General features: G+C 40.2%; 1 protein-coding gene across 2 annotated transcripts in view; it reads right to left on the bottom strand.

Annotated features, from left to right (window-relative positions):
* Nucleotides 1-497: 497 nt before the first annotated feature.
* Nucleotides 498-13,132, bottom strand: part of SMAD1 (SMAD family member 1) — a 98,117-nt gene continuing 85,482 nt past the window's right edge. For both annotated transcript variants that reach the window (XM_072621174.1, XM_072621173.1), the window contains exons 6-7: nucleotides 11,264-11,520; nucleotides 498-1,950 (exon numbers count right to left, since the gene is read on the bottom strand). In XM_072621174.1, the coding sequence (XP_072477275.1) occupies nucleotides 1,807-1,950; nucleotides 11,264-11,520 (401 nt within the window). In that variant the 3' untranslated portion in view covers nucleotides 498-1,806. The remainder of the gene's footprint in view (nucleotides 1,951-11,263; nucleotides 11,521-13,132) is intronic.

Below are 13,132 nucleotides of genomic sequence, written 5' to 3'. Positions count from 1 at the left end.
CACATTTTAGTATATTAAGGACAGATTAATCAGCACTGAATACCTGAGATTCCCAGCAAGTAGTTCTAAGTCTGCTAGTACCTTTGGAAACTGTACTGAAAAATAAAACATCCACCCCCAAACCCAAGCTACCTACAAAATACCTACTTCTTCATCTAGGAGTTCATGCTTCTTTTTCAGTAGTGGAAATAACTCTGAATTTGGAATGGGACGACCAGGTTTCAACTCCCAATTCTGTAATTTGCTTGCTCAAGGCAAATATCTACCTTCCTGGAGCTAAATTTCCTCATCTATAAAATGGTAGGGATTGGGGGAGGGAGATTTCCACAGTCCCTTCATCTATTTCTAGATCTATGAATTGAAAGCATCAATTTAGTCCACACATGAAGATATGGACCATTGCCTATTTGACTTGGACTAGTATACAGATCTGTCAGAAGAGTAGAAAATCTGAATGATCATGCAAGTGGACTTGGAAAAACTGATGACACAAAGTGTTTAATCAAAGTAAGCAATGACAGGTTTATTTAAAATTTCCAGTAGAGAAGACCCACTAGTTTTGGAATAAAAGTACTCAAAGTACTACAGTTTAAGTGAATATAAAAGATTAGCAGAAAAAAATAAAACCAAACATAGTACAAAAAAACCTTGAAAATAAAAATAATTTTAAAGTTTGAAAGGAATTCAAAACAGGGGTGTTCTTTTAAGTCCTCCAAACATTTAAACAGTGACTAGGTTTGGCAAAATAATGCACTTACAGATAAAGCCAACTTGCTAACGTAAACTATGCAAAAATGCTCAATCCAAGTTCATTGTACAATATTTTGAAGGAGACTCCATCTCCTGGCTCTGGATTACTGATTTTTTCCCCAAAGATACATGGATTACTCAGTTGCATAACTGCTTATTTAGGGGGCAATGCAAAAAAAGGGGGTTTAAAAGTAGGATAAAGTTACTATAAAAATTAAATGAAATGCACAGTAAAAGTTCAGATATCAGTCTGTTTCTTTAAACTAAGAAACTGGGTTTACAGTATGGTCTACATTTTCAGTTGCCACATTCCCCTTCCTTCCTCCCCTCCCCCACCCCGAATACTCCCCAAATCTGCTAGTCTAATCAATTCTAAACTTCCAAATACACTGTACATACACATTTAGCAGAGAGCAGATGCTAACATTATTGTGACAGCAGTGTGGTCAGCCCACAAATTTTAGAAAGACTATTACACATTATATCATCAAGATTAACCTTTAAAAAAACAAACAAACAAAAAAAAAGAACAACCCAGGAACTCTTACTAAACAAATACTTTTTAAAAATATTGTGAAAAGCCCATTAAAAAGGAAACTCTCATCATGGGCTTCCAACCAGATAAAAAATACACTTCAGAGAGACTAACGGCTTAATGCTAAACACCTGCCAAACGATGCCCTTGAAAGTGCCAAATACAAAAGGATCTCTTAGGAACGCTTGTCCCTCAGACGAATTGTCCCTCATTTGGCCGTATCTTCTTGAGCGATACACAAAACCCCGCTGAAAGATCTGCATCCAGTCGACTTTACAAGAGAATGTAACAATGTAAACGAAATGAGTTCTTGATACCGACAGTATGTTACAATGGTTTTAGTTTTTCAATCAAACAGTTGGTCACAGAGGTCAAGTATTACCAAAGGCTCCTTTTTCAGCCTGTGGTCAGTTTGTAAATGGGTCTGACTCATACATCCTTCAAGTACATGCAAGGCTCAAGAGTTCCAAAAGAGGCAGAATCCTGGGGATAGGGGGTAGGGTGGGGTCAAGGGGTAGCAATTATGACACAGATGAAATGGGATTATGAGGTGAGCCCATCTGAGTAAGAACTTTATCCAACCACTGTAGAGGGCCATGCAGATGGATCTCGATCCAGCAGGGAGTGCTGGTGACATCCTGCCGGTGGTATTCTGCTCCCCAGCCCTGGAAACAAAACATAGTACACATCAGTGACCTACTCGGTTACATGGACACTGTCAGATCTGCTGAAGAGAAAACAGGACTTACAACCAGGTGTCTCAAACTCTGTGAATATAAGTAGAAAGCACGTTATTTTATTGCTTGACTTTATTACAAAAAGCAGATAAAGTGCAGGCACTAGTTACTCTTGATCGAAATAGTTATGGGATAACAGAAGGGCAAATTTAGAATTGCAAAGGTGAAAGAAGGCGAAACTGAGGCCCAGAGATATTTAAGTGACTTGCCCAGAGTCATGTAGGCACAAATAGCAGAGGTGGTACGTGAACCCTGATCCTTGGAGTTCAAATTCACTGCTCTTCCGTTACCTTGAGATGCCTCTACTGAAGAGGAGACTTCAAATCCTGCTTCTAACACTTGCCATTGGTGGACAGATAAGCCTCTCTGCCTCTCTATGCCTCAGTTGCCTTGAGGGTAAAATGGGAATACTTGCACTGTCTCATAGAAAGTAGTGAGAAAAATGTTCTAGAAAATGAGTCATTGAGTCATTTTAGATTGTAAGCTCTCCTTGTGAAGCATCCTTTAGGTAAAGCTTGCCACTCACCTCCTGATCTGAGAGCTAATAGATCTAAAATGTAGAATAAGACATAAGTTTCTGAACATGGGCAATGTGGGAATTTGTTTTGCTTGACTATGCATATTTATTATGAGTTTCCTTTTGAGGGTGGGTGTTTATTTTTGGGGGGAGGAAATAAATGTTTATTAATTAGAAAAATAAGAAAACTTACATTTAAAAAGAAAGCAAAATATAAACTCTGTGAAGATAGGAACTTAAAAAAAAACTGTCTTTGAATTCCCAAAACCTAGCAGAGTACCTGAAACATATGAATGGCACTTAATTATTGAAGGGATTTATACAACAAAAAACAAAACAAAATATCATCTTAAAACATTTCAGGTTATTAACTTCACAAAAATTCTATTTGGTTTGGAAGTCTAGGAGAGGACAGGACTCTTGGAATCCAAAAGATTTATTCTAGTATATGTTATCTACACTGGAGATGCTCTAAGAACAATCCTAGCAATGGTTGGCCCATCACTGGAAGAACAACCTATCTGAACATAAGAGGCTTACTTCCACAAAGTTGATCCCCTAGTAATTCATTTCTTGTACAGCACCTTATGAAAACAATCTAGTAAGGCCTGAAAACTGGATTAGTAGAGACTTTCAAGTGATGGCTTCATGGATATTCTGAAATAATAACTAGGAAAGGAAAAAAACTGAAGTGCTGAGGTAGGAGGAGACACTACAAAATAGAGACTTTGGAAAAACTCCATCCATCAATTGGGAAAGATGAACCACTCTAATTTAGAAAGACAAAGTACCTTTATGAAGAAAAGCACATTTCTAGTGAAGCAAAACCAAAACAAAGCAAGCCACCAAGTTCTGGGCTGGCACTGAATATGTTGATCATGCAGGTGTTCCAGCACAATGCTTTTATAACAGCAGCATCAACATCGGCATCAGGCCTTCTCTAATACTGTATATCTGGGTTCCTAGAGAAGCAGTGTGCTTCTTGAAGCCAAGTTAAGAGTGGAGCACAGACTTGCTTGGGTTCTCCCCAATCTGGAAAGCCCTAGTTACTCTGTAATTGTACATCACCAGGTTGGTCAGTCTGAGGAATTTTAGCCCCAGGAACTCTCACCATGGGAGAGTGGGTTGTATGGGAGCATGCCTGACTTTAAGTCACAATAAAGTAAAACATTAAATTATAATTTGAATAATTTTTATGTATGCTCCTTATATAGTATGTTTATACATTTAAATGATTACAGTAAAATAAATCATTACTTTAATACCTGTACTCTTTTTTTAATGACAATCAAAGATAGATGTTTTATTTTTCCCAGCACTAGCCATGAAGTCTCCTAAGGATAGCAACTTTGGAGTTACAAGTACTCTAAAGTCATGCTCACTTGTTCCCTCAAATAACACTATTAGTTGAATAGTACAAGGATTATCCTCATTTTACACACGAAGACAGTCTATTATCCATGAGCTAATCAAATGAAATGCTCTTGCCAGAGGTGAGGTGGTTGGTCAGGACACCTTCATCAACTCATTCCACCACCACCCTCAGTCCCACTGATGAAACTGATGCTGAGGGGTCAATGAATTTAGGTTTGGGTCAAAAGCTACCCAATGGCAAGCAGCTCTATGTCCATGCAATGAAGACTGAGGGTGCCAGGGGAGAGAAACTCCAAGACTAGCTGCTATGGTGTTGCTCTTCCAACAGGATTGAGGAAACTGCAAAAACAGGCATCTCCCTCTTCCTATAGGGCTGTGACATGCCATACACTTTGGGCAACTCCCACTGAGGCTGCAGCTGGGAGGACAGGCTGGGTGTGGGAAGGGATGGAAATAGTGACCAGGTGTCCGGAATGATCTGAGCTTCTGAAAGGCTGATGCTTAGTACTTGGGCACAAGAGTGAAAAAAAGTAGGGGGATACCCCAGGAACCACCTGGAATGGTTCATTAAAACAGTAAGTCAGTCAACAAACACTTATTAAATGTTTGCTAAGTACCATGGCACCATGCAAAGCAAAGGAGACAGAAAGACAAGAAATACTGTTCTTATCCCCAAGAAACATGTCTACATGTAAATAATTACGTACATACATTTATACAAAAAAGAAAAAAGAAAAGTAGTATCTCAGTGGAAAAGGGAATGGAAGAAAGGTAGGGAAAGGTCTCCTGCGGAAGACAGGATCTGAGCAGAGTTCAAAGGAAGCCAGGCAAACTACAGGGAAGTGCAGGGGCAGAGGATTTCAGGCACAGAGACAGCTAGCATGAAGGCCAGAGAGGGGAGGGGGAGAGTTACCTTTGAACAACCACAAGAAGGCTGCCATGGAGAGCCACAAGAGTGAGATGGAGAGCGGAGATGCAGAGCAGTGGATGGGAAAGGGTGTGCCAGTCCCTTGCACCATGCCCTAGCCCCACCAAGAAAGCCCTAACAAGCACCTATTTAACAATAATTAGCTAAACTGAGGAGCTACCACATAGTCTGCCTATTGCTCCCTGCTCCACTTACTGCAGCTGAGTTTATGGCCTCCTGCCAGCCCTATGTCTCTTCTCCCCAGAAACTAAAGGCACCTTTCCCATCTCTTGCCTCAGGTACAGAAATTCCTAATTAGAGCTCTGTCCGGAAGTGCTATGAGCGCTATGTGCTATGGTATGGTTTAGTGTTCTAAGGGAAAAAAAGTTCCTTCTAGTATATTCATCAGTACCTCAGCAGGTAGATTTTCAGACAATAAAATGTGGGAAAAGAAGTGTTTTGCTTAGTTTGGGGCAGGAAGGCAGAAAACCATTAGTGGAATCTGGGGACCATAAGACTTAGGAGAGCACATTTAAAACTAATGGCATGGACTAGTCAGTTAGATCCATTCTGATTCTCAGACTAAGTGGTGTATAATACTATCAAAAAACGACTTTTATTTTGTGTAACAGACCCATAATTAATGCTGCAAACTAATTCCTGAATAATCTCTATATTTTTTCTATATTTTTACTATATTTTTCTACCTACTAAGCGATTCCAAAAATTTCATCTGACTGGAAAAATCAACAACCATAAAGAAAGTTAAAATAGAGAGAATGTCTTCTCCAAAGTATTGTAAGCTGCACATAGTTACCATCTACCAGGGCTACCAGGCCAACTCAGATCCTTACACCTCTATTATATTCTCCTGGGGCCTTGCTGGAGCACATCAAAAAGGGAATCTGTCCATCCAGACAGAAATGATGGAAGGGACCTTTGGCTACTGGAACTATCAGTGACGTCTCATTAGCTTCTGGTTTTAAAAACAGCAACAACCAAAACACAATAACTTCTCCGTCCAGTTATGTTTGACTTTTCATGACCCCATGTGGCATTTTCTTGACAAAGATACTGGAATGGTTTGCCATTTCCTACCCCAGGGAATTAAGTCAAACAGAGTTGTTAAGTGACTTGCCCAGGGTCACACAGCTAGTCAGTATCTAAGGCAGGATTTGAACTCAGGTCTTTCTGACTCCAGGCACTCCAGCACTCTATCCACTGAGCCACCTGGCTGCCTCTCAAGTTTTCCCTAGGCATATTCAAAATGAAGCACAATTTTATTTTTTCACTAATAAATAGTCAAGAGGTCAGCAACCACTGACATAGGAATGTCCCACAGAATGAAAGGTTCAGGTTTTGCCAAAAGACCTATTTGTCACTCACCACAAGAATTCCTTTTAACTCCTTCACATTAAGTATACCCTCTCCTTATTCTCTCCCAACAGTCTTGTTCTCTCCACCCCTCAACTGCCCTTCTTTATGACAGACAATGAGACTGTCATATGGTTCTACAGGATCCAATCAAAGATTAGAATAGTGATGATAGCTCCTTAAATTAATATTCTCCAGGATTTCCCACCTCATCTTGGGGGCAGTAGGGTACAGGGGAAGAGGAAAAGATTTGAAGTCTAAGGATCTGGGCTCACATCTAGTCCCTATCAATTACTGCCTATCAGACATTAGGCAAGTCACTCAATCTCTTTCTCTGGACCTTAGCTAACTCATCTGTTCAATGGGAGTGGGGGTAAGGATAGCTTGCTTCTTCTGAAAGCCACACTCCAGCTCTAAATCTATGACCTTCTGACCTACATACCCAAACATAGCTCTTTGTCCCAACAGTTCCAGTTCACTAGCTCCTTTCACCCAGCTAGCCAGTTCAGCAGCACTGACTTAATGATCAGCTCCTGTAGAACGTTTCTCAAGCAGGCTTGCAAAGAGTCTGCCAGAATCTCCAAGAGAAGCCCTGTTTGATTATCTCTATTTGAGATGTCAGAGAAGCTGACTGTGCTACCTCATGACCTTGCCTTGAAATGCAGCTTTCCATGATTCTCACTGTGCTAGAAAGAAAAGCAGCCCAGCCTCTCTGAGCAGGAGATTACCACCATAACCGTTTACTAAAATGGCAAAAACTAATGTTAGGGTGATGGTCTTCCAGAAGGTTCTTCAAGTGGATTTCAGGTGGACTCAAAAGGCAAATCACATGAATCTATATGGTTGGATTTTTTAAAGCTCCTGCTCCATGGCAGATAAGCATCAGGTGATATGATAGGTTAAGTTCTGTTGAGGTGTTTCCTCTTATTTCTCTCTTTTTTGTTTTTTGCTACAAGTAATGGCTCCCTGTGTAGTGGGAGAGGGGGAAGGCAACCATGTTTTCAGAAATAAAGGTTTGATATGTATATATATATCAATACCAAAAGGTATAAAAAATTTGCAATGCAAAGCAAGTTTATATGTTGCTGCCGTCTTGAATCTGTATTAAAGCCACAAAATGAATGTTTTTGAAATGTGTCATCTACAAAAAGGCGATACTTCAGCCAAGACCTTCCCTGATTAAGACGTTATGGTATCAATGTGGCTGAACAGGAACAGGGCAATGAACCTGGGAGTCCCAAGAGCTGGATTTCCAGCCCTGTCTGAGACACTGTATGATTCCTCAGGTAAGTCACTTAAACTCTATCAACCTCAGTGACTTCATCTGTAAAACGGGGATTATCATGACCAGCACAGGATTCTAGTGAGAAAGGGCTGTGATCTTTAAAGAGATGGAAATAAATGTTTGTAATTATCATTAGGACCAAAATATCTGTTTGCAAAAGGGAAGGGAGGAAACCTGCCCTGGCTAGTTTTGTTAATATCTAGTGACTAGCCACTCTTCATGTTATCGATAAGGCCTCCTTGGGTAGTCATTCCATTAGGAGATGCTTAGCACACAAGAAAGTTGTCTGGTAGCCTTGGCCCTTCACAGCAATGCGAGGACCTAGAATATTCCCAAAGAACTCTTGAGGCAAAATGCCATCCACATCCAGAGAAAGAACTATGGAAGTTGAACACAGAATGAAGCAGAATACTTTGTCTTGTGTTAATGTTTTCTTTTTTCTCATGGTTTCCCTCATTCATTTTAATTACTTTATGCAACATAACTAATGTGAAAATGTGGTTAATAAGAATGTATGTACAGAAACCCTATGCCATCTCGTGGAGGGAGGGAGGAAGGAGGGAGAGAAAACCTAAGACGTATGGAAGTGACTGCAGAAAACTGAAAACAAATTAATTTAAAAAAAAAGAAAGTTGTCACCAAGGTCCTTGGCCCCGTCAAACGGTTTAACAGCAGAAACTGATGTGATTTTATCAGCATAAAAGACATTAAAAACAATGCTTTACCCATTCACCCAAAGGACCATAAGACCTTTCCAATTCATTTGGAGCTGAAACCTTCCACATGTGTTAGCCTCCCGTAAAGTGAGTTCCTTGGGAGCAGAAACTGTCTTACTTTTCTAGTTACATTTTCTAGCATTTAGAACAATGCACAGAATAAGCGCTTAATAAATGCTTTCCCCCCCATTCATTTCATTCATTCATAAATAGATATTTAACAAATTCATGCTACAAAATCCAATGTTGCTTGGTTAAATATTCAATGTAAAAAAACCAAAAAAAAACCAGACATGGTTTTTCTTTTGCAATTTCTTTTTTGCATACCCAAAAGTACCATTCAGAGTAATGCAGTTATGTCTTTTCAAACTGAGTATTCAGAATAATATTCTTGGAGAAATCACAGGATTTTAGAGCTGAAATGCGAGGTCATGTAAAAACTCATTTATGGCAAGAACACTGGATTTTAAAATTCTATTTATTCCTTGTATAAACTGCCCCGCCTCCCCAATCGCCAAACTTCTGTTTCCATATCTGCATAATTAAAGGGTAGCAACCAGAGGATCTGTACAGACACTTCTAGATTTAGATCTTAACAAAAAGCCTATGAGAAAAAAAAAAACAAAACACCTCTTTTCTGAGGCCAGAGATGTAAAGTGATTTGCCTGAGATAACAGGAGTTGCTGATTTGCATCCGGAGGGATTTTCCAAGTGGGGATCTGCCCACACTGATAAAAATAACAAGTTGGGATGATTGTCTTAAAGCACTGAATTCTTATATAAAATTTTACATGAAACGCAGAGCCAAAACAGTACTCAACGCTCATCAGAAACAAATTCGCTGGGTCTTGAGGGAACAATACTGCATTACCATATTGGTCACCCCTGAAAATAAGAGTGCACTCCTATAATAAGATCCCTTGGAAAGGAAAATTATATCCATGTGCATACACAAACAGAAAAATAACACATTGAAGTTTAGCATAAACCAATCTGAGAAAGACTGGCACAAGCAGAAACCTACTAAATGGATCTGCTTCTTTAAATTCTTTTGAGAACACACATGCAGGAAGACAGATTTAGAAAAGGGAATATGTTATGTCTACCTTATCAAGAAACTGCTTGAGCGGTCAAAGAATAGGAAAAAAATAAAAATTAAAAATACACCCTCTGCTTCACTTGTGAAAAGGCTTCCTTACTGGCCAGCTAATTAACAAATAGTTCTTCAAATCATCCTCAGAAATAAATACCATTCAGAACAGGTTTAACAACAAGTGGGGTAAAGCTTCTGAAGACAGGACATAAAAGACTGTGGGCCGGGCCCCACCCAGGTGTATAATTAGGCAGGGAGGTTTCCCAAAGTAGCAGAGGGAAGCTGCCTTCTTCATTTTCTAGATGCATCTGCCTCCCAGGGAATTAATTCAGGGATAAGAAGTCATATTGCCTCCAATCCGCCACCAAATCCTGTAGAAACCTCAACCAGTATTTAAATACCCATTTAAAAAACTGCCCTTGGAATCAAGAAAATGTAGGTTGAAGTTCCTGTCTCTGACATACGGTAAGCTGTGACCAAGGCAAGTCCCAACTGTTCTGTGCCCCCAGGCAACTCTTTAAGAGTGCATCTTACAGACCAGCCTGCAACAGGAGTTCCCACAGGGGCAGCGCCCCAACATCAATACAATCCCAGGTTCAGACACCAAAATTAAATAAATAAATAAATTCAGTGGCTTCTTATACCTTTTCCTGATGTCACAAATAGAAACAACAGAAATAAACTACTGCGTAAATCTTTTCCACCTCCACTTCATGGCTAAGGGCATAAAATACAGTCCAACTTTAAAGATAAGGGGACCGTGCAGCACGCTATTGAAAATTATTGAAATATTATTGAAAATCATGACAAGCTAAAAAAAAAGTCTGGATTTCTCCTCTTCTGGAGGAGAAAGGATTGGAGGAGAAGAAGTTACAAAAACCAAAAACAATTAAGTCATTTATTTACCCCTGAAACACAAGATGCAAATATTAACTTTAAAGAAGTACTAAAAAATGAATATGGGAGAAACAAGAAAACAAGGAAGAAGTCCTAATAAACGTACTCCATGACCGTGGATTCTGGCCCGAACACAGGCTCTCTATTGCACAGCATCAGCCTAGCGGGGCAGGCTCCATCCTAGCAGAGTAGGGACTTTATTAAGCCTCCCCGTTCTCCACATTTTTAACTTGGTAGGAATGCTTTAAGTTGGATGAGATTTTCCTCATTCACATCTCTGAAAACTACCTCTATCGAGTTAAACATGTCTGGGAGAAACTGTTATCAATTTTGACATTAAAAGTAAACCTTTTAAATTATGAATAGGGACAATTCATCAGATGGTTTGGTTTTTTTTTTAAGTATCCTACACCATGGAAAGAATTAGATGTCTATGAAATAGCTGGAAATTGCTGGGGGCTGAAGACTATCCCCGAATATGGAGACAGACTGATAAATAGAGAGATGGGTGCATATATTTGAATATTATATGTGGATTTTTAAATGCTTGTATATAAATTTATACTTATATGTAACATTTATTTTTGTTTATATATAAATATGTGTATATGTATACACATATCCAGAGATAATCTTAGGTTCCCAGCAGAGAGAGAGAGGGGGGGGGAGGGAGGAAGGGAGAGAGAGTGTGTGTGTATGTATGTATGTGTGTGTGTGTGTGTCTGTGCGTGTGTGTCTGTGTGTATGTGTGTATGTTGGGGAGGGAAACAACAGGTGATTTCACTGCGGTAGGAGAACTATGTAAGTCTGCTTTCTCTACACATCTGAAACATCTCTAATTTTTCTCATAAAATGCTGCCCAGAATCCCAGACAACATGTGCCAGGGCAAGGAACAGAACCCAGATTTTCCTGACTCCTAAGGTCGGCCTCTCTGAACTCGAGGAAAGAAGTCATAGAAAACTTATGAGACTTTTAAAAGGAAATTCTTCCTGGAGTTCCACAGACTTCCTCCCTCCCCCATCCAGCCCATTTCCAAAGGGGCTTTGCTGGAGAAGCTGCTGGGAGGAGGCTGCCCACCTTCACGAAGCTCATCCGGATTGTGCACATCTTCGTGAGCTCATAGACCGTCTCAAAGCCGTGGTTGACTGACTGGGCCAACAGCTGGGCAAACTCCTGGTTGTTGAAAATCTTGAGGCTGCAGCCACTGGGGATCTTGCACACGGTGGTGGGGTGAAAGCCATGGTGGTAGTTACAGTTGCGGCTCTGAACAAAGATGCTGCTGTCACTCAGGCACTCTGCATACACCTCCCCTCCAACGTAATACAGGTGAACACCTGAGAGAGAAGCAAGGATCAGTGGAGTTAGAACTGGGAGGATGGAGAGCAGATACGATGTGCAGATGAGGTTTGGGGGAGGTGGCAAATCAACTTAAAAGGAAAACGAAAATGTGAGTGAATGCCAAAGAAGACATAAGGCAGATGTACTTGCCCTCTCTCCACATCCATCAGCAGGAGGCCAGGGGGCTATGGAAGCAGAAGGGCACAGAGATTGCAATGGAATATCTCTTTTTCCTTTTTATTACTTCAGTAGGGGGAAGGGAAAGGAATAAGCATTACATACCCCTACTACGTGCTAGGCACTGTGACAAGCATTTTTCACAAATATTTTCTCATTGGGTCCTCACAAAAATCCCAGGAGGTGGGTGCTATTATTATCGGCATTTTATAGTTGAGGAAATTGAGGCAAATGGAGGCTATGGCTTGCTTAGGAACAAATAGTGCCTGAAAACCAGATGTGAACTCAGATCTTCCCAAAACCAAGACCAATACTCTAACCATTGCACCACCAACTACCTCCTTAGACAAGGGAGGATTAACTTCTGCAAGAGTGTGGAGTTTGGGGGACGGAGCAAGGTGCAAAATCCAGAAAGGACTGGGACCTAAAAGCAGAAAGAAAGGATCAAGAGAAACTTTTTTTCTTAAAGAAGTAGTGAAGCAGTTAAGAGACCTTTTATTTATTTATGTTTTGGCTGAGAAACAGTAGCTCATGCTTTGTTCCAAGCTTGATAAAATAATAACATTAATGCTATTTTATATAACACTTTAAGGTTTGCAAGGAACTGTATCTCATTTGGTCCTCACAAAAGACACGTGCTGCTATTAACCTCATTTTACAGAAGAGGAAACCGAGGCAGGCTTGCCCAGGGTCACACAGCTAGTAAGTGTGTAGAGGTCTTTCTGACATCAGTGCTCTATTGTGCCATCTAGCTGACTTCATTGTTACGGTTCAGTCCTTTCAGTCCTGTTTGACTCTTTGTGCCCCCATTTGGGGTTTTCTTAGTAAAGATTGCCATTTTCTTCTCCATCTCATTTTACACAGAGAGGAAACTGAGGCAAATAGGGTAAAGTACCTTGCCCAGGGTCATACTGCTAGTGTCTGAGCCCAGATTTGAATTCAAGAAGACTTATCTTCCTGACTTCAGGCCCAGAACTCTATCCATTTCATCACCTACCTGCCTTTAAAAAAGGATAATTTTTCCAAAATAGGCATAATTAATGTCAAAGTAACGTTCTTTAGAGGTATCATATGTGTATGTGTGTGTAGATATATATGTGTATATATACACATATATATCTACACACACATACACATATATATATATGTATGAATGTATTGCTCAGTATTTGGGAAACTCCAAAAAAAGCATGGGAGAGAAGAGGTATTAGACTGACTACCAAACTGAAGGTCTACAGAGCCATTGTGCTGACTTCGTTGTTGCATGCCTGTGAAACATGGACAGTCTACCAGCGCCATGTCAGGAAACTGAATCGCTTCCATTTGAACTGTCTTAGGAAGATTCTGAGGATCACCTGGCGGGATAAGGTACCAGACACTGAGGTCCTTGCTCAAACTAAACTGCCAAGCATTCAAACTCTGCTTCAAAGA

This window comes from Notamacropus eugenii, chromosome 6, assembly GCF_028372415.1.
Source record: "Notamacropus eugenii isolate mMacEug1 chromosome 6, mMacEug1.pri_v2, whole genome shotgun sequence".
NCBI lineage: Eukaryota > Metazoa > Chordata > Mammalia > Diprotodontia > Macropodidae > Notamacropus > Notamacropus eugenii.
The sequence above is the reverse complement of the archived record's forward strand: the minus strand, read 5'-3'. Positions and strand labels throughout refer to the sequence as shown.